At 35.4% G+C, this 21706-nt stretch overlaps 2 protein-coding genes and 1 pseudogene across 2 annotated transcripts; all 3 read right to left on the reverse strand.

The window, feature by feature from the left end:
• Positions 1-2009: 2009 nt before the first annotated feature.
• On the reverse strand, positions 2010-9417 carry LOC107864468 (geraniol 8-hydroxylase-like). Its single transcript, XM_047408862.1, has 3 exons — positions 8559-9417; positions 2579-2860; positions 2010-2462 (listed from the first exon to the last, which is right to left on the reverse strand). The coding sequence occupies exons 1-3, from the start codon at positions 9309-9311 to the stop codon at positions 2139-2141; spliced, it is 1359 nt and encodes a 452-aa protein (XP_047264818.1). The 5' UTR covers positions 9312-9417; the 3' UTR covers positions 2010-2138.
• A 1839-nt stretch (positions 9418-11256) lies between these two features.
• Positions 11257-15741, reverse strand: LOC124896936 (annotated as a pseudogene).
• A 941-nt stretch (positions 15742-16682) lies between these two features.
• Positions 16683-21598, reverse strand: LOC107865688 (flavonoid 3'-monooxygenase-like). The gene is made up of 3 exons (XM_047410280.1): positions 21053-21598; positions 20183-20233; positions 16683-16982 (listed from the first exon to the last, which is right to left on the reverse strand). Exons 1-3 carry the CDS (start codon positions 21596-21598, stop codon positions 16683-16685), a joined length of 897 nt encoding a protein of 298 aa, XP_047266236.1.
• Positions 21599-21706: the final 108 nt, after the last annotated feature.

Raw genomic sequence — 21706 nt, forward strand, 5'->3', positions numbered from 1 at the left:
CTCGAACTCGAGATGTTTAATTCAGAATGAAGAGATCAAAACCATTTGATCACTACAATCTATGTTTTTTTTTTTTCATTTGGTGTCCAATGCCCGCATGGGAGCCCCGACTAATCCGGATTGTGCGTTGCAGGCCCATTAAGGTGGCAGTGCTCCCAACAGAGTTTTCTCCCTACCCAGGGTCGAACCCTCGACCTCTGATTAAGGGTGGAGCAGCCCCATCCACTGTATCGCAACCCACGTTAGTCACCACAACCTATGTTGGTACGAAGCTCCATGCTCCTGAAAACATTAATTTAAAATAGTATACTCAATCAAAATCACTCAAGAATCAAGTAATTAAATTACAAATAAACAATACACCATATAATTTCAGTATATCATTGACATTACAATTTCATATTTTATGTTATATTTGATACATTCAGCCAACCTACATGTTTCATGTTGTGAAAGAGAAATTTTATAATTTTGGGGGGATGGATTTATTGTTTGAGTTGGGTTAATTAATTGAAGAAATTTTGGGAAAAATAAAAATTAGAACTTAAAATAGTGAAGGTGTAGTCATAGATAACAATGTTTTACAAAGACAACTTATAAAAGTTTTTTTCTGTGTTTCTTAAAGTTATGTATTTCTTAGTGTTGAATTCTACTGTTGAAATGTAAACGCAAAATAAAGGAAAGATAATTAGAGGAAAAAGTGGATAGTGCTTTCACTTTATGGAAGAATTTCTCCCATATTGGTGGGAGATACGAACTTTCTTGTGTTTAAAAGTAGAAGCGCTACTCTATATTATTAGTGAGAGAAGAATTAAGAAGACAACTAATATTATTGACTTCTCCTTTTCCGTTACTCACTAGTCGTAATTTTCTATATTTGTTTTTTGAAAAACTTAAGCTTTTTAATTATGCACCAGCACAACAATAAAAAAAATGTCCCAAAAAAATCATTAAATCCTCCTAACTGTAATTCAAACAAACCGAACTCAACACAATAATATGGAACTACATTGTTTCCAACATAATTTAATTCATGAAAAATAAACTTCAACCACCTCACTTATTTTCTCTCTTGATTTTTTCCTTAATTCGAGGGCCGTTTGTGGCGTATTTCTCGAACATACCTTATTTTCTCTCTTGATTTTCGTGATTTGTTGTCTAACATTCTATTATCAGATACTGATCTGAAAATTTGAAGTTGCAAATTTGAATATCGTTATTCTGCTATCTTGTTAGATATTATCAGATATATGAAAATTTGAATATCGTTATTCTGCTCTTTTGTTAGATACTGATATTAAAAACTCCTCGTGATTTGCTGCTCTTGTGACATGCTATATTTCCCCTCTCTATTCCCAAGTAAAGGGTGAGTCCCATGCGTCAGTTTGTAGATCGCGGTCACACTAATTCCTACAGGTGCCCATAGCAGGCCTGCCGCCCTACCTAAACCAATCATCATATCGGTCTGTCTTTCATTGTTCAGCAAAATTTGAATATTGTGTGATTTCGTTGTTCAACAAAATTTGAATATCGTTATTCTACAACTTGGGAGGATATATTCTATTAACCTCGAGTACTGGAGCACTGCGAATTCACTACCGAAACCAATCATCATATCGGTCTGTCTTTCGTTGTTCAGCAAAATTTGAATATTATGAGATTTCGTTGTTCAGCAAAATTTGAATATCGTTATTCTGCAACTTGGGAGGATATATTCTATTAACCTCGAGTACTAGAGCACTGTGAATTCAGTGGATTTGATTCTTCTATATTTATCTCTTCCTTAGTTTGTTTATTTTTCGTGAGACAATTTGAACTTTATTTGTTTTTCATAGCTGATTTGAATTTGGTATAAAAGTTCATATTTTTTAACACAAATTTTATTTGACGAAGATAATACTTATGAGAGAAACAAAACTAGGCAAGAATTTATATAGTCTACAATTCACAATAGAAATGCATATCAACAAAATAAATATCATTCACACTCAACATTTACATCAAACCAGTAACAATACAAAACATATTGCATAGAAACACTTAAATCACTTTATTCTTTTACAACTAAGGCCAGAATACTTGGTTCGATATAAATATTGCAAAAAAAAAAAAAAACAATATTTATTAATTTGAAAACATCAAAGCAGTGATGGAATAACTCGCAAAGGATGAGCTTTAGCTAAGGTGATACCAAACTTCTCCTCCATGTCTAAATCTTTTGGTTCAATGTCTGCCTCAAGCTTCCAATTGAAGGAATTTAAGAGTGAGCCCAATATTACTGGAACCGTTCTCAATGCTAGTGGTAAGCCAGGACATATTCTTCGACCAGCACTAAATGGAATCAAATCAAAATCTTGTCCTCGCACGTCCTTATCCGAACTCCAAAACCTATCTGGTTTAAATGCTAAAGGGTCCTCCCAAAAAGTAAGATCTCGACCAATTGCCCAAACATTTACTAGAATCTGTGAGTAAAAGCATCAATAAGCGAGTAAGATTATATTTGGATGAATCAAAAGGGCTAAATCAATAAATAGGCCGGCTGAGCGAATTGAACAAATCATATTTTTATCATCCATACCTGTGAATCCTTCGGGATGATGTAATCACACAATTCAACATCTTGTTCCACTCTGCGCGGAATTAAGAACGGAAGTGGTGGATGCATTCTTAAGGTTTCTTTGATGATGCATTGCAAGTAAGGGAGTCGAGAAACATCAGCTTCTTCAATTGATTTTCCTTTACTAATGATTTCTGCAAGTTCAGCTTGAGCTTTCTTCATTATCTCAGGTTGTTCAAGTATTTCTGTCATTGCCCACTGCAATGTGCTTGTAGTTGTATCTGTAGCCCCCGTAATTAAGTGCTACATAATTTATATGCAAATTATATAACCATAAATTTGAGTAATAAAAAACCCTATAAATTACAGTAGTTAAAAGAAACTATAATATATATGTTCACAAATCACCATAACAAAGAATCTAACATACTAATTGCACAATAATTAAATCATCTTGAACAAAATACACCATGTTCAACATGGTAAAGGGAAAAAACAAGAATCTATTAATACTATAAAATAGATGTCTGCATATACCTTGGATGATGATATACAAGAAAAGGATAGTTCGGTGCACTAGAGCTCCCGCTATACGCAGGGTCCGGGGAATAGCCTATCACAAAGGTGTATTGTACGCAGCCTTACCTTGCATTTCTGCTAGAGGCTGTTTCCAAAGCTTGAACCAGTGACCTCCTGATCACGTGACAACAATTTTACTAGTTACTCCAAGGCTTCCCTTTGTTGGAGTCCCACATCGATGGGTTAAAGGGTCCTTGGTCTCCTTATAAGGCTTGGGCAATCCACCTCCTCATGAGCTAGCTTTTGGGGTGTGAGTTAGGCCCAAGACCAATTTGCAATTATTCTATCTTGGATTATGAACTCTGTTAGTGTTGAATTATTTTGTGGTATGGTCTAGCCTCGAGTGCTCATAAAGTTTGGGTATTTTTCTATGTTGGCTTATGAACTCTGTTAGTGCTGAACTGTTGTGTGGTATGGTATATGCCTTGAGTGCTCATAAAGTTTGGGTAGATCTATAGAAGAGATTTGATAAAGTGAATGGCTCTCGAGTTCTGTTTCTGCATAAAGAAATTGCCACTTTAACTCGAGGCATGCCTCGAGTGCTCATAAAGTTTAGGTAGATATACAGGAGTGATTTGATAAAGTGAATGGCTCTCGGATTCTATTTCAGTATAAAGAAATTGCTACTTTAACTTGAGGCATTTCTTCGGTCTCTGCCTATTTCTCCTAATTGAAAGAGTTTTGGGCAGAATTTGATGCTCTTAGCCATGTCCTGGTTGTAATTGTGCTGAGTCCAGGAAATATGTTGAACATTTTGATGACCAACGGTTATTGCAGTTTCTAATGGAATTAAATGAGTCTTATTCTCAATCAAGAAATCAGATCTTAAACATGTCTCCTATTCCATCTATTAACAAAGATAACTCTACGATTATCTCTGAAGAGAGTAGAAGGAACATGACTTAGTATCATGTGTCTGATCTAAGTGAGGGTACAACTATGCTATCTAGAGTGAAAGGCAAGGATGTACTTGTTCCTACCTATGGTTTTACTCAGAATGCAGCTTTACTCACTAACAGTAAAGGCAAAAGTGTGCATATGCCTGGCCATGGCTTTAATGATGCCTCTGGCTTAAGTAACAGGAGTAACAACTCTCAGCAAATTAGTGGTTATAGTGGAGACACTAGAGCCACAAGCTATGGTTCTAATTACAGACTTAATAAGAATCATCTATATTGTGATTTTTGTCACTTTAAAGGTCACACCAGAGATCATTGTTAGAAATTGCATGGATATCCCAATGACTACAAACAGAAGAAGAGGTTTGGTGCGAACAATATGTCTATTAATGCAGCTTGCTACTCACCTGGTGCTTCTAGTAGTGCAGGTACAAACCAAGAAAGTACTTACCCTGAAGGTACTTCTTAAATGCACCCTGGTCTTAATGCTAATGGGCTCATCTCCAGCATTCCCCAATTCACTCAAGACCAGTACAATTAACTTCTTCAATTGCTTTGAAAAGAAGCAGATACTATTGATTCCCCTGTGAAAGAAGGTATGACAACTTCTGCCGTAGTTGGTGGTGTGTTCAATACCTTTAAAAAATGGATAGTTGACTCTGGTGCCTCCAGTCATATGGTTAATACCCTCAATTTTCTCACAGATCCTAAAATCATTGACAGTATCAAATATGGTAAAGTATACTTACAAAAAAGAAGTATAGCCTATGTGAAACATGTAGGATTAGCTTGCATTCTTCAAGGGCAAAAGATAACAAATGTTATGCACATTCCTGAATTCAACTATAATTTGATGTCTGCCTCTAAATTAACTAAAGAGTTGAGATGGTTTGTGTTGTTCTATCTTGATTTTTGTATATTTCAGGATCTCTTAAGTGGTCAGGTGAAGGGAATTGGTAAATAAGATGACGGACTATATGTGATAACAACAGGAAACATGATTGATGTTCAAGATGAGACTAAAGGTGTTACAAGAGTCACTCAGGCTTCTGTGATGAATAAACAACAAGATTCCGTATTGTGGCATAGAAGACTAAGGCATGTCCCTCTAAATACTTTGTAGAAAATAAGTAGCTTAGAGTGATACTAGAGTAAAATAATGTATTGTCTGTCCCTTGGCAAAGCAGACAAGATTACCATTTCCTTTGAGTAATTCTGTTGCACCTTGTTGTTTCCACACTATTCATGGAAATATATGGGGTCCTTATAGAGTCTCAACTCATGATGGAAAACGATATTTTCTTACTTTAGTTAATGATCATTCGAGATATACATGGTTATTCTTGATGCCTACTAAGTCTGATGTGATTGCTACTATTAAAAGTTTCTTTGTCATGGTCCATAATGTTTATTCTTGCTCAGTCAAGTATTTTAGAACTGATAATGGGTGTGAGTTCTTCAACTCTCAGATGTCTACACTACTCCAGTCTCTAGGTATTATCCATCAAAGCTCTTGTGTTTACACCTCTCAACAAAATAGCATAGCTGAGAGAAGGCACAGGTATATTCTGGAGGTTGCAAGATCTCTTAGGTTTCAAGCTAGAGTACCTCTTAAATTTTGGGGAGAATGTGTCACAACTGCTGTGTATGTAATCAATAGACTACCTTCTTCAGTTCTTAAAGGTCAATCCCCCTTTGAGATAATCTTTGGTTATGTTCCTAACTTATCTCATATGAAGGTGTTTGGTTGTCTTGGCTATGTCACATGTATAAAGAAATCTAACAAGTTTTCTCCTAGAGCACTCCCCACAATTTTTCTTGGCTATTCACAAACTCAAAAAGGCTACAAAATGTTCAGTATCTCTACTAGGGAATTCCTTGTTAGTAGAGATGTTATCTTCCATGAAGACACCTTTCCCTTTATGCATCCAGCTTCCTCTGATGTTTCTTCTTTATTTACTATTATGGACTTTTCTTCTCTTTTGCAATCTTCTGCTTCTCCATTCACATTCACACCAAATCCAAACCTTTCCAATCCACATTTATCTCAACTTGAACCTCCTATTCCAGTTTCTGTGTCCGAGTCCTCTATCTCAGTTTCTGTAAATAAGGAGGCTTTTGCTCCTTTTACTGTGCCATATCAAGGAATACCTGACTCAACCAATAAGCAAGAGCAATAAATGCGGGTAGTTTCTACTCCTACACACACTATAACTAAGGGGTATCAAAGAAGATCAACTAGAAGTCAAAGGGATCCTAACTCACCTAACCAACAAGTGCAACAAGAGATTTCTATAGTAAAGAGGACAGAAACTCAGGCACCTGCATGCCGGGATCATAGGAAATCAACAAGACCAACTAGACCTTCTTTATGGATGCAAGTCTTTATCATCAAGAAGCAGGGAAACTCTGCCTGTACTTATCCCTTTTTTTACTCTGTTATTTATGCCAATGTCTCACCATACTTTAGTACTGCTTTGGCTTCTTATTCAAACATTATGGAACCAAAATCATTCCATGAAGCAGTTAAGGATGTTAACTGGACTGAGGCTATGAAGCAAGAAATTATTGCATTAGAGGACAACCACGCTTGGAGCATTGTCGATCTGCCACCTAACAAGACTCCTATTGGGTGCAAATGGGTGTTTAGAGTCAAGTATACTATATCTGGTGTTGTGGAAAGGTACAAAGCCAGGCTTGCTGCCAAGGGCTATAGCCGGCAGGAGGGGTTAGACTATACTGAAACCTTTTCTCCTGTGACTAAAATGGTTATAGTCAGATCTGTGTTAGCCATTGCTGCATCCAAGGGGTGGTGTGTGTATCATATGGATGTGCATAATGCCTTCCTATAAGGTGATCTATTGGAGGAGGTGTATATGGATATTCCTCAGGTTTTCAGGACAATGCTCTAGTTCCAGCACTGATCTTAAGGTATGCAGGTTACACAAATCCTTATATGGCCTGAAACAGGCTCCTAGGTAGTAGAACAAGAAGCTTACAGATGCTCTACTTCAGCTAGGCTTTACTCAAAGTCATTTTGATTATTCCTTATTTACTAAACTGGTACAATATCATCTAGTAGTGGTGCTAGTGTATGTAGATGATCTAATGGTCACAGGAAGAAACCCAGAGTTGATCCTACAAACTAGACATGATCTGTAATTGAAGTTTAAAATGAAGGATCTGAGAGATCTTAAATTCTTTTTGGGAATTGAATTTGCAAGATCGTCTGAAGGAATTATAATGTCCCGGAGAAAATATGCACTTGAGTTAATTGCTGAGATGGGACTTGGAGGTGCCAAACCTACAGGCACTCCACTTGAATCCAACTTAATGCTAAAATCCACAGACTTCGACAATTTGATAGCATCAGATAAACACAATGATACTGATAGAGAACTGAAAGATATTGGACAATATCAAAGGCTAATTGGTAGGCTCCTATATCTCACCATGACTAGAATTGATATTACTTATGTAGTTTAAGTTCTTAGTCAATTTATGCATAAATCGAAACAATCACATATGGATGATGCTGAGAGTTGTCAGGTCTATCAAGGGAGCTCCTGGTTTTGGTCTTTTGCTGCCTTCTACTAGCTCTGAAATACTAGAAACTTATTGTGACTTTGGCTGGGGAGGATGTCTTCAGCCTAGAGATCAGTCACTGGATATTTGGTTATGTATGGTGGAGCTCTGATTTCATAGAAGTCCAAGAAGCAAGCCATAGTTGCCTGAAGCTCGGCTGAAGCTGAGTTTAGGAGTATGGCTTCAGTTGTAGCTGAAATCACTTGGTTAAAAGGTTTATTTCAGGAGCTAGGAGTCACTCTGAACTTGCCAATTCATCTGTTTTGTGATAGCAAGGCTGCTATTCAAATAGTAGCCAATCCCATCTTTCATGAACGTACTAAACACATAGACATTGACTGCCACTTTGTCAGAGAGAAAATTCTTCAGGGTCTGATCAAAACTTATCGTGTGTCTACAAAGGAACAACTAGCTGATATCTTAACTAAGAGTCTTGGAAAGCAACCACATGATTATCTTCTTTCCAAGCTGATGTTGAAAGACCTCTTCCAGCCATCAGCTTGAGGAGAGGTGTTGAAGTTAGTTACAAAGGAAGTTAATAGTCGTAGTTGTCACTGTAGTTAGCTGTACAGGTTGTTAGAGTTAGTTACAGCTGGAACGCCAGCTTTACACAGCTAAATTAACCATATTGGCTGAGTAGTTTGATAGTTAGGGGTGTAAGCATTAGAACTAGAGCTTTGTATATAAATAGCAGTGTACAGGTACTATTTTCATTGATTTTCTTAGATAAAGAATAAGAGGCAGTTAATATTTCTCTCAATAGTTCTCTATCATCTTAGTTGAGCTTACTCTATAAGTATATACCTCATAATTCATCACCCTTCATTATGATGATCTTACTCTATAAGTATATACCTCATAATTCATCACCCTTCATTATGATGATATACAGTATATGTTAATTTAAACTCATTAATTAGTTATAAGAGAATACGAACCGTGAACATAGACTTGATATGGTTATGATTCATCTCTTCAGGGTCTTTTTCAGTACTATTGAGAAGCGTTTCCAAGACATCACACTTTTCACTGAATCCCCTCCTCCTTTCCTCCAATCTCTCTTTGATCAAATCATCAAAAAGTCCAAACAACTTACCAAAATAAATGGTTGCACGACACTTTACGCCTTGAGGATCAATCTTTTCAAGTATGGGGAAAAAATCTACTAGGTTAGGCTTCCCTACCTCAACCACGATACTACAGATAACGTCCTTCAACTCAACCTTTGAATCCGAGAAAGGATCAGCCAAGTCCTTAGAGAAAAGGGTGTTTGAAATCAAGTTGAGATTTGTCTTGAAAGCAACTTCACCTATATCAACAACTTTACCTTCTTGACTACATTTTTCACAATAAGCAATCAATTCTTTCACCTTTTGAGATCTTAGATGTTGATTTGCATCAAGCCTATTGCAAGAGAAGATATTTGTATTCATGATTCTCCTAAGTTTTCTCCATTCAGGACAAACAGGAATCCATACAACAGAGTATTCACAATAGTTGTGTACTTGAACAGCATTAGGAACAAATCTACCAGAAAAAGTTTGATCTTGATTCTTAAGGACTTGTTTTGCCATGGATGAAGAAGAAATGACCACTGTTGTTAACTGACCCAATTTTAAACTCATAACTGGACCATAAGTTTTTGCAAGATTGGCCAGTGATACATGGGGTTTTGCACCTAACAAGTGCATATTTCCAATAATTGGCCATGGTGATGGACCTGGTGGAAGCTTTTTGGTGCCTCTACTGCATATTTTTGATATGATACAAAGAAAACTCAAGGCAAAAAATGATCCAAATACACGGACTCGAACTCGAGATGTTTAATTAAGAATGAAGAGATCAAAACCATCTGATCACCACAATCTATGTTTTTTTTTTTGGGTTTTCCATCCGGTGTTCGATGCCCGCATTGGAGTCCGAACTAATCCGGATCGCACGCTGCAGGGCCCATTAAGGCGGCAGTGCTCCCAACAGAGTTTTCTCCCTACTCAGGGTCGAATCCTCGACCTCTGGTTAAGGGTGGAGCAGCCCCATCCACTACTGCACCACAACCCGTGTTGGTCACCACAACCTATGTTGGTACGAAGCTCCATGCTCCTGAAAACATTAATTTAAAATAGTATACTCAATCAAAATCACTCAAGAATCAAGTAATTGAATTACAAATAAACAATACACCATATAATTTCAGTATATCATTGACATTACAATTTCATTTTTTATGTTATATTTGGTACATTCAGCCAACCTACATGTTTCATGTTGTAAAAGAGAAATTTTATAATTTTGGGGGGATGGATTTATTGTTTGAGTTGGGTTAATTAATTGAAGAAATTTTGGAAAAAAATAAATTAGAACTGAAAATAGCGAAGGTGTAGTCATAGACATAGATAACAATGTTTTACAAAGACAACTTCTAAAAGTTTTTTTTTTTTTTTTGCGTATCTTAAAGTTATGTATTTCTTGTTGTTGAATTCTACTGTTGAAATGTAAACGTAAAATAAAGGAAAGATAATTAGAGGGAAAAGTGGATAGTGCTTTCACTTTATGGAAGAATTTCTCTTATATTGGTGGGAGATACGAACTTTCTTGTGTTTAAAAGTCTCTATATTGTCAGTGAGATAAGAAGAAGACAAGTCTTGTACAATTTGTTGTCGTTACTCGCTTGACGAATTATACTGAGAGGTTTGCAGGGGTAAAAATTCGAAGTTAAAAACTCCTCGTAATTTGTTGTCTAACATTCTATTATCAGATACTAATATGAAAATTTGAAGTTACAAACTCCTCTTTCTAACAAAACTCAAGTGTGATTTGTTGTCGTTGACTGATTTCGTTGTTCAGCAAAATTTGAATGTCGTTATCTTGTTAGATACTGATATGAAAATTTGAAGTTAAAAACTCCTCTGCTATCTTGTTAGATACTGATATGAAAATTTGAAGTTAAAAACTCCTCGTGATTTGTTGTCTTTCGTTGTTCAGCAAAATTTGAAATATCGTGTGATTTTGTTGTTCAGCAAAATTTGAATATCGTTATTCTGCTAATATGAAAATTTGAAGTTAAAAACTCCTCGTGATTTGCTTTCTAACATTCTATGCTCAGATACTGATATGAAAATTTGAAGTTAAAACTCCTCTTTCTAACAAAAACTCAAGTGTGAATATCGTTATTCTGCTAATATGAAAAATTGAAGTTAAAAACTCCTCTTTCTAACAAAAACAAGTGTGATTTACTGTGATTGAGTGATTTTGTTGTTCAGCAAAATTTGAATATCATCATTCTGCTATCTTGGGAGGATATATTCTATTAACCTCGAGTACTAGAGCACTGTGAATTCAGTGGATTTGATTCTTCTCTATTTATCTCTTTCTTAGTTTGTTTATTATTATCGTGAGACAATTTGAACTTTGTTTGTTTTTTAAAGCTGATTTGAATTTGCGATAAAAGTTCATATTTTTTAATACAAATTTTATTTGACGAAGATAACACTTATGGGAGAAACAAAACTAGGCAAGAATTTATATAGTCTACAATTCACAATAGAATGCATATCAACAAAACAAAATATCATCTACACTCAACATTTAGATCAAACCAGTAACAATACAAAACATATTGCATAGACACAATCACTTTATTCTTTTACAACTAAGCCAGAATGCTTGGTTCAATATAAATATTGCAAAAAAAATAAAAAAAATCAATATTTATTAATTTGAAAACATCAAAGTGGAGATGGGATAATTAGCAAAGGATGGGCTTTAGCTAAGGTGATACCAAACGTTTCCTCCATGTCTAAATCTTTTGGTTCATTGTCTGCCTCAAGCTTCCAATTAAAGGAATTTTAAGAGTGAGCCCAATATTACTGGAACCGTTTTCAATGCTAGTGGTAAGCCAGGACACATTCTTCGACCAGCACTAAATGGAATCAAATCAAAATCTTGTCCCCACCCATCCTTATCTGAACTCCAAAACCTCTCCGGTTTAAACACTAAAGGGTCCTCCCAAAAAGTAAGATCTCAACCAATTGCCCATACATTAACTAGAATCTGTGAGTACAAGCATCAAATAAGCTGAGTTGGATTATATTTAGATGGATCAAAAGGGCTAAATCAATAAATAGGCAGGCTAAGCCGATTGAACAAATCATATTTTTGTCATCCATACCTGTGAGTCCTTCGGGATGATATAATCACACAATTCAACATCTTGTTCCACTCTGCACGGAATTAATAACGGAAGTGGTGGATGCATTCTTAAGGTTTCTTTGATGATGCATTGCAAGTAAGGGAGTCGAGAAACATCAGTTTCTTCAATTGATTTTCCTTTACTAATGATTTCTGCAAGTTCAGCTTGAGCTTTCTTCATTGTCTCAGATTGTTTAAGTATTTCTGTCATTGCCCACTGCAATGTGCTTGTAGTAGTATCTGTAGCCCCCATAATTAAGTCCTACATAATTTGTATGCAAAGTATATAACCATAAATTTGAGTAATAAAAAACCCTATAAATTATACAGTAGTTAAAAGAAACTATAATGTATCTGTTCACAAATCACCTTAACAAAGAATCTAGAGAAAATGTTTTATTTCCACCTTGAACTTTACGCGAAAAGGCTGAGACACACCCGAAGTCTTATTACCCCAGGACTAATTAAAATCGTATTTTTGACAACCTTAGTTCCTATGTGGCACAACACACTGAAGGGTCCATGTAGGCACACGTATGTGCCACGTAGGCACTAAGGTTGTCAAAAATATGATTTTACTTAGTCCAGCACAATAGAAACCTCCTAAAGTTCGGGTGTGTCAACCTTTTCACATATATAGTTCAAGGTGAAAATGGAGCATTTTTCCAAGAATACTTGCACCATAATTAAATCATCTTGAACAAAATACACAGATATCTGTATATCCCTTTGATGATGATATACAGTCTGTTAATTTAAGCTCATTAATTAGTTATAAGAGAATACGAACCGTGAACATAGACTTGATGTGATTATGATTCATCTCTTCAGGATCTTTTTCAGTAATATTGAGAAGCGTTTCCAAGACATCACACTTTTCACTGAATCCCCTTCTCTTTTCCTCCAATCGCTCGTTGATCAAACCATCGAAAAGTTTAAACAACTTACCAAATAATGGTTGCGCGACGCTTTACTCCTTGAGGATCAATCTTTTCAAGTATGGGGAAAAAATCTACTAGGTTAGGCTTCCCTACCTCAACCATGATACTACAGATAATGTCCTTCAACTCTACCTTTGAATCCGAGAAAGGATCAACCAAGTCCTTGGAGAAAAGGGTGTTTGACATCAAGTTGAGACTAATCTTGAAAGCAGCTTGACCTATATCCACAACTCTACCTTCTTGACTACATTTTGCGCAATAAGCAATCAATTCTTTCACCTTCTGAGATCTTAGATGCTGATTTGCATCAAGCCTATTGCAAGAGAAGATGTTTGTATTAACGACTATCCTAAGCGTTCGCCATTGAGGACAAACAGGAAGCCATCCCACAGAGTATTCACCATAGTTGTTGTAGACACCTAATTTCGTCCCTCCCCGATATCGTTTTTATCTATTGTTTACCTTATCCTACCGTATACCCTCACCCGTGTGATAATCCCTCCACAAAATGACAAAAATAACAATTCCTAACTAATTTTATTTTATCCTAATATTCTAATAACCCACTCAATTAAAAAAATAACACCTACCTACCCTATCCTAACAAACTCTACCCCACCTACCCTACCCCAATACCCACCCACGTGACCCTCACAATAAAAAACACACATATACTCTCACAATCGGAGACTTTTGGCGCTATCAGTAACCAAAAAAAAAACAGAGCACATCTCAAAAAAAAAAATTCCCTTTCTTCTCCTTTCCATCATCTTCTTCCATTTTTTGGACCTTCAAGAACATCATACACAGCTCCCATGGAACACATAACGCACACACTCACCTCGCCATAGTCCGGACAGATTCCACACAACACGGACCTCTCGCGATACTCCATTTTTCTTTCTTCTCTTCTCTTCTCTTCTAGACAGAAAATGCACCAGTACACGTACAGCTCACGATAGAGATCGAGAGAGTGAGAGATCTCGAGAGAGAGATAGAGAAATAGTGAGAAGAGGAGAGTTGATCGGGGAATGAGAGAAGTGAATCGCAGAGAAGGGAATTGGGGAAATCCACCGGAGATTGATCGGAAATCCACTTTCACCGTGAATCCGGTTTGAATTCTCCGAGATTTGGGACTGCCGAGCTCGCCGGAGCTCCGGCAAAACCAAAAACACGATTCCAGTTCAAGACCCGACCCTCGTTCTGTTTCTTCGGCAAGTATCGCCGGAAAAACATCACTGACGCCAACCAACGCCTCAAAACCATGAAAACTGGCGAGTTCCACCAAAATAGGCTCCGCCAGTGAGGTCCGGCGAACCAGTTCCCATCTCGCATCTGATTTCTCAACCAAACTTGACCCCGTCGAGCTCGGTTCCGGTGAAACTGCCGAAGAACAACCCACAAACTCCAAAATCTAGTCGGGAAATGTTGCGTCGTTGACTGCTTGGTCTGTCGGGGCTCCGGCGTAATCAGAAAACGACAATCCAACCCCGATTCCGGTGAAGCTGTAGAAGTTTCTCTAGTGATTTTGATTTTTCCTTCGAGTTGCGGGTTCGGGTTGATGAAAAAATAGTGAAAGGCTATACTAAGGTTGGGTTGCTCTTTTTGTTGAGGTTCGACTCGAGGTTTCAAACACGAATTCTACAGGATTTAATCTGAACAATACATCAAGTTTGAAAGCGACATTGAAGTCCAATTCTATCTTCTCTTCCTTTCAATTTTTATGTGAATGTGAATGATTTGTTGTTTGAGTATGTTCATATTTGTTTTTTTTATGTGTTGGTTGATGGAATTTGGAGGCGAGAAATTGAATTGATAATTGAAGAATGTGTTAAACATTGGTTGAGAATGAAAATGGGGTGGGAGTTGATAAAAAAATTAATCTTGATTCATCGTCGTTGGTTATTTTGGAACAAATGTGAATGTTAAAAGCAATAGTATCATGATAGGTCGAAACAGAATAGGCAAATGATAGAGGGTAGGCAAATTTAAGAATATTGGATTGGTGAATGCTTAAATGTGTGTTGAATGATTTTATTTTTCACTTTTGGATCAATTGTACTATTTGTCCGAGGAATGTCCCGAAGTATCTGTACATATTTATTCACCGGGGAATGCCTCGAGGTATCATGTACTCGGAGGACGTTCGTTGTGAAGGCCCGCGGTATCGGGTAAGGCATTGGAGCTTAGTCTAGATTTAGTTTAGACTAGGATTTATATTTTTGTATTTTTCTATTTTTTGGACTGTATAATTGAATTGGACTTTATATTTTTGGATTGTTTTGTTTTGTTTATTGTTTGATTATTTTGCGTGCTTTTGTGTGGTTTATACATTTCGTAATGCCAAAATAGTTGATACACTCTACCAAGATCGAAGGGTGCCTAACACCTTTTCCTCGGTCAATAGAATTCCTTAGCCGGAGTCTCTGTTCGCAAACCAGTTTAAAGAGTCAAATGGTTTTGAAAAGCATTTTCCAATGGTGACTTGGCACACCAGATTATGCTAAGTGGCGACTTTGAGTGAAAAATGTAAATAATCCTTTTCTGAAACAAATTTTCATTTCTTATCACTTAAATAATAAAATCCTTTCGAACTTAAAATATAAATCTTTTGGAGTACGTAAAATGGGTGTGACAGTTGTGTATTTGAACAGCATTAGGGACAAATCTACTAGAAAAGGCTTGATCTTGATACTTAAGGACTTGTTCTGCCATGGATGAAGAAGAAATGACCACTGTTGTTAACTGTCCTAATTTTAAACTCATGATTGGACCATAAGTTTTTGCAAGATTGGCCAGTGATACATGAGGTTTTGCACCTAACAAGTGCATATTTCCAATAATTGGCCATGGTGATGGACCTGGTGGAAGCTTTTTGGTGCCTCTACTGCATAATTTTGATATAATACAAAGAAAACTCAAAGCAATAATTGATCCATAAACAAGTGTATAGTAATCCATTATGCCTCTCTCTCACACACTCTTGCTTCAACTTTGAAAAATGTTTGTATAATAATATCCGGGTGTGTATGTGTGTTATACATATTTTTTATATATTCCCCATCTCAATGTGTCATATACTTCTAAAAAAGCAAATGAAAATGGACAAGCTGATCACCATGCACCCACATTGCTAACAATATTTTATAGAAAAAACATTACAAAATTATCAAAGTGATCGTACCATTATGTTGTCGTACTAATGATAGAAGAATAAACAATTACGAAAAACGTATTATATATGTGTCATTGAGTCATTCAAATGTCCTTTCTGGGGACCAATTTAGTGGGCATGCATGAGTATTAAATTTGTCTAAAATATTTAAATTATACCATGACAAAATTTTATTATATATAGTGGTTGATTTCTAATTTGAAATATCACTTATTTTTGAGTGAATAGTTAAATGTACAAAACATTCACATTAACGGTATTCAGGGAAGGGCCACGACACCCTAATAGGTGTGATGTAGACTAGAAACAGATTCAAAATCTAAAGTTTACAGATTCTCATAAATTCTTAGATTCTCATAAATCCTTTTAATTTCTTCGTACATTTACTTATTTATATCTCTTTTGAATACTTAATTTAAAATCATGGCACTACTATATCCACATCCTCCCATTTTTTAATTTTTTTTTAATTCAGCTTTTTTATTAGACTAAAAAGCCCTTAACAGGGATAAGTACAAGGAGTTTGTAGTTCATTCTCTAATGATATTACAAATGAGGATACATAAATAATGTGAAAATAAAAAAACCAAAATGAAAATTAAGTTATCAACCTCAAACTTGCTTTTACGAATGTATGCAAACATAAACTTATCAGTTTATTCTTTAATTGTTTAGGCCAGAATATTTGGTTCAATATAAATACCGAATACAAATAAATATTTAGTGACCCCACAAAATCAAAGCGGAGATGGAATAGCTCACAAAGGATGGGCTTTGACTAAGGTGAGACCAAACTTTTCCTCCATGTCTAAATCTTTGGGTTCGATGTCTGCCTCAAGCTTCCAATTGAAGGAATTTAAGAGTGAGCCCAATATTACTGGAATCATTCTCAATGTCATTGGATAACCAGGGCACGTTCTTCGACCAGCACTGAATGAAATCAACTCAAAATGTTGTCCTTGAATGTCCAAATCCGAACTCCAAAACCTCTCAGGTTTAAACATTAAAGGATCTTCCCAGAAAGTAAAATCTCGACCAATTGTCTCATTGATTAGAACCTGTGAATTAAGGGCATCAAAACTTAGATAATATTTGAATGGATCAAAAAGGGCTAATTAATAAATAGGCAAGTCACCAACCCCACAAAGATTATTTGTTGGGCTAAGATAGACTAAACAATGAATCATATGTAGCCTAATCCGTCCAACTATAATTAACTTGTAATTTCATTAATTATTTTCCTATTTTCTTTTTTTGATAGTTCTTGGGCTAAGGCAAGACTTATATATCATCTCATTAATCTAGATAAAATGTGTTAGTATCACATCTTGCCCACCCATGAGACGTAACTTGTTGTTTGAAAGTCTTGGGTTAGGTCTTGACTCTAAGGCAAGAATTATGAAACATCTCATAAGACATAATGTGGTAGTGTCAACTCTTATCCATGGTGCGTAACTTGTTGTTTGAAAGTCCTTGGTTAGGTACTGTCTCTAAGACAAGAGTTATGAAATATCTTATAGTACATAATGTGGTAGTGTCAACTCTTACCCGTAGAGCGTAACTTATTGTTTGAAAATCATTGGGCTAAGTCCAGCTCTAAGACAAGAGTCAGAAGTAGGGCTGTGCAAAAGCCGAACCAACCGATAAACCGGACCAATAAAAATGTTATTGATATTGGGTTATCGGGTTAACGATTTTTTATTGATTTTATAAAAAAATTTATTGGGCAAATGATTCGGTATCGATTTTTAGCTTATTGGGTTATCGGTTAAACCGATAACTCAATAAGGATACACTATATTATTGTTTTATCCCTATTTATGTTATATATTTAAATCAATCTCTCTCTCTCTTTATCTATCTCTCTCTCTATATATAGATAGATAGATATGTGTATGTATATAGATTATAGAGTAAATACATAATTACCCCCTGATCTTGTCCGAGTTTTGCAAAAAGACACCTAAACCTTCACTTCGACCTATTACTCCACGATTCTTTTTTATTTCGTTGCAAACATATCATTTTTCGCTGAATCTCAGTCACAACAAGGAGAGTGAAATACACACGTCAATCAGGTGTTGCCACGTGTCAAATATGTTTAATTTCATATATTTTTATTTTTTTAATATAATTTTTATTTTTATTTAATTTAACACCCCACCCCACCCCTTCTTCCTCCCACCCCTAATCCAGCACCTCCACCTCCCCCCCATACAGCACCTTCCCTCCCCACCCCTTGCGTCCAGCACCTCCCCCTCCCCCTCCCCCTTGCCGCCTCGCGTCCAGCACTCTCCCCGTCCAATTTTTTTTTGTTCAAATCAATTCAAAAATTAGTTTTATGATTGAATTGAGTTTTAAGGATAGTTAAATGATTGAATTGAGTTTTAAAGATAGTTAAATGAGCTTTAATGAAGCTTTAATGAAGGAGCTTTAAACAAAAGCTTCAATGAAAGAGCTTTAATAGTGACATTGTGTTGAAGAGTTTTAATGGTATTGAAGAAGATATTGTGTTGAAGAAGAAATGGTGGGTAGTTAAATGATATGATTTAATTGCAAAATGGAGCTTTAATGATATGATTTAAAAAAAAAAGCTTCAATGGAGGAGCTTTAATGGTGGCATTGTGTTGAAGAAGAAATTGTGGGGTTATGGTGATGATGATGATGTTGTTGTTGTGGGTGTAATTGATGTTGTTGTTGTAATTGATGTTGTTGAGTGATGGTGATGAAGAAGAAGTTGGGGAAGAAGACAATCGTGGATGGGGGGTTGCGGGGGTGGGGTGGGGGGTATGAAATAATTTTAAATTTTTTTTTTTTAAAAAAGAATATAAATTATAGATTAAATTATTTTACACGTGGCAGCTTGTAATTGGTTAAAAAAAGTCAAATTTGAGTCCTTTCAGGCGCCTGTGGAGCGTGTGTACATGCAGGGGGTCAAAATGGTGTGTTTGCAACGAAATAAAAAAGAATCGTTGGGTAATATGTCGAAGTTAAAGTTTAGGTGTCTTTTTGTAAATCTCGGACAAGATCAATGGGGTAATTATGTATTTTCTGTAGATTATATGCACTACTAATTCATAATTCAGTGATTCACAAAGTATTAACCTATTCAGTGCAACAATTACACAATATAAAGTTCGGCTATTATCGTAATAAAAAGCTTGAAGCATTTATAGCTTTCAACAATTAAGATTCAATTTTTTTCCTTACTAACATTCAGTTCAAGTTTGAAGATTCTTGTAAACTAAAATGCATTGCGTAGGTTTTGGCAGTAATTAAGATTTCATTTTTTTATGTTAGTTGTTACTATTTTTATTTTATAAGTATTTTCTTATTGGTTAAACCAAAATCGAACCGTTAAGGACCAAAAACCGATAAACCGAAATCGATAAGAAAATATCTTATTGGTTGGTTATTGATTTTACATATTTAAAAACTGAAAACCGATAAACCGAACCAATAACACGTAAAACCGAACCGAACCGATCGATGCACACCCCTAGTCAAAAGAAATCATATATCAAGACACAATATGGTAATCTCAACTCTTGTCCATAGAGCTAACTTGTTGTTTGACAGTCATCTCATAAATCTAGACACAATATAATAATAATGTCAACTGTTGTCCATGGACATATCATATTGCTTGAAAGTCCTTATATTAATTAATCTTTATCTAATAATTTAATTATTAAATTTTAAATGACAGTTTTCAAAATGATTTTGATTATATTTAATTGTCCATTTAAAAACGGATTTGAATTGTTTGCGGCTGTTTGGTTAAAAACAATAACTCATATTTATAACCAACATTAATAAAGAGTGATAATGCCTAATCTATTTCATAGACATGATTTTCAACCATTTGTTTTTATACGTTTCAGGCATATACTCCCTTCGTCTCAAATTACTCATCCTTAATTGAGATGACGCATTAATTATAAAAAATAATTAATAACATGCCTAGTTTATCAAAGTATCTCTAGTAAATAATGTTTACGTTTTAATTTGAAGAAAAAATAAATAATTCAAAGAATAAAACATGAATTTATTTTTTTTTATCTTTTTTTAATTAATAAAAAAAAATAAGTAAAATGAGAAATTAAATTAAAACATTTAGGACAAATAATTAGACGGAGGGAGTAACTCTTTTCATCCTTTGAGATAATGAGCAATAAAGATGGGCTGAACATTTTCTGAAGCCTTGAATAGGGACCTCCCATATGTCCAAGAAAATAGGGACCTCCAAAATATTTACCATCTCCAGTTGTCCAAAAAAGTAGGCACGTCCAAAATATTGCCACTTTTCCTGAACGAAAAGAAAAATAATGGTAACGTCCAAAATAATATACCCAAAAATAGGTAAACTATTGAAGTATACCCAAAATAATATACCCAATGCTATAAAGGATACACTTCAATAGTATTCAAGTTAATTTGTACAAGGATTCATAAAAGAGAACATGACCCTTTATAACACTACTGATATACTATATGCACATGGAGAAGAACACTTTACATTGCCTATTAACTCTATATAAAGGATTTTACTGGCACATGCCATGCATCTCGATTGAATCTACTATGTACATTGAGATGTAGTGGAGCGCTCGAAGGAATATATATAAATATATACAGCGTGTTAAAAGTGGGAAGGGTCTTATAAATGTTGTTTGAAATTTTGTCCTTCATTAAAAGTATTTGCGCTAGATAAAATTGTCTGTTCACTATTTTTCCCAAATATTTTAAAGTTGAAAACTAATAAAATATACTTATGGTAAAACCTTAAGTCATCAGAATTAAGGACAACTAATAGTTTTTCCATTAGTTTAAGAATTCTAAATCAACTAAATTTGATTGTAAGAAGATTTGAAAAATAAGAAGATTTGAAAAATCAAGAAATAAATATAAAAGCATACCAAATTTTAAAAAGTTTTAAATAGGTAATACGAATGTAATTAATGATTTTGTAAAAATTCAACTTTAAAAACAAGAAAAGAGTGAAATGGTTCAACAAAGATATACATGCTTCTGGTAGTACATATATTTCATCAAAGACGTATCTACACTATGATTTTTCTTTTTGGTAAGCAAGAATTGATTCAATTAACTTAAATTAAGAGTTTACAGAGGTAGAAGGGGCTAAGATGGCCCTTGAGTTTGTAGTAATAGTTACGGTCATAGAAACTAAATTACTACATGCCACCACTATCCTAGGGAAAGTAGTTCCTAGTCTGTCTGCATTCAACTCTTGGTTTGCATACATAGGAGGAACTATCAAAATTTGTGGCTCGTCAAAACTTGCACTCTTTGCCCCTTCCTTTTCTAAAGCATCTGCAACTCTGTTTTGCTCCCTGTAGATGTGCCTAAGCTCCGGAGCCCCTAGCTGTAGCATCAGTGACCTGCACTCGGAGATTATGTTAGCATGTGGTGTGTGTTGGTGTGTAATGCTCTTTAGGGACAACAAAGAATCAGTTTCAATAACAAGGGGTGTCAGGCTCCTTTGTAACGCAAGCTTTAAACCCTCAAGGATAGCCATAAGTTCATCTTGGAGAAGAGAGCTATGGTTGATAGCTCTTGAGAATCCTATTATCCAATTCCCTTCTAAATTTCGGATCATCCCCCCTAGTCCTCCAATGCCAGGCTGAGTTTTAACAGAAGCATCAGTGTTCATCTTATAGGTTCCTCGGTTGGGGGGTTCCCATTTGACCTGTTGGGTCGTGGTTTTGGTATTTAACGTATACATGTGTATATGTTATATAAATTAGTATATAACTATATC

The sequence above is a fragment of the Capsicum annuum genome, chromosome 3 (genome assembly GCF_002878395.1).
Source record: "Capsicum annuum cultivar UCD-10X-F1 chromosome 3, UCD10Xv1.1, whole genome shotgun sequence".
Taxonomy (NCBI): domain Eukaryota; kingdom Viridiplantae; phylum Streptophyta; class Magnoliopsida; order Solanales; family Solanaceae; genus Capsicum; species Capsicum annuum.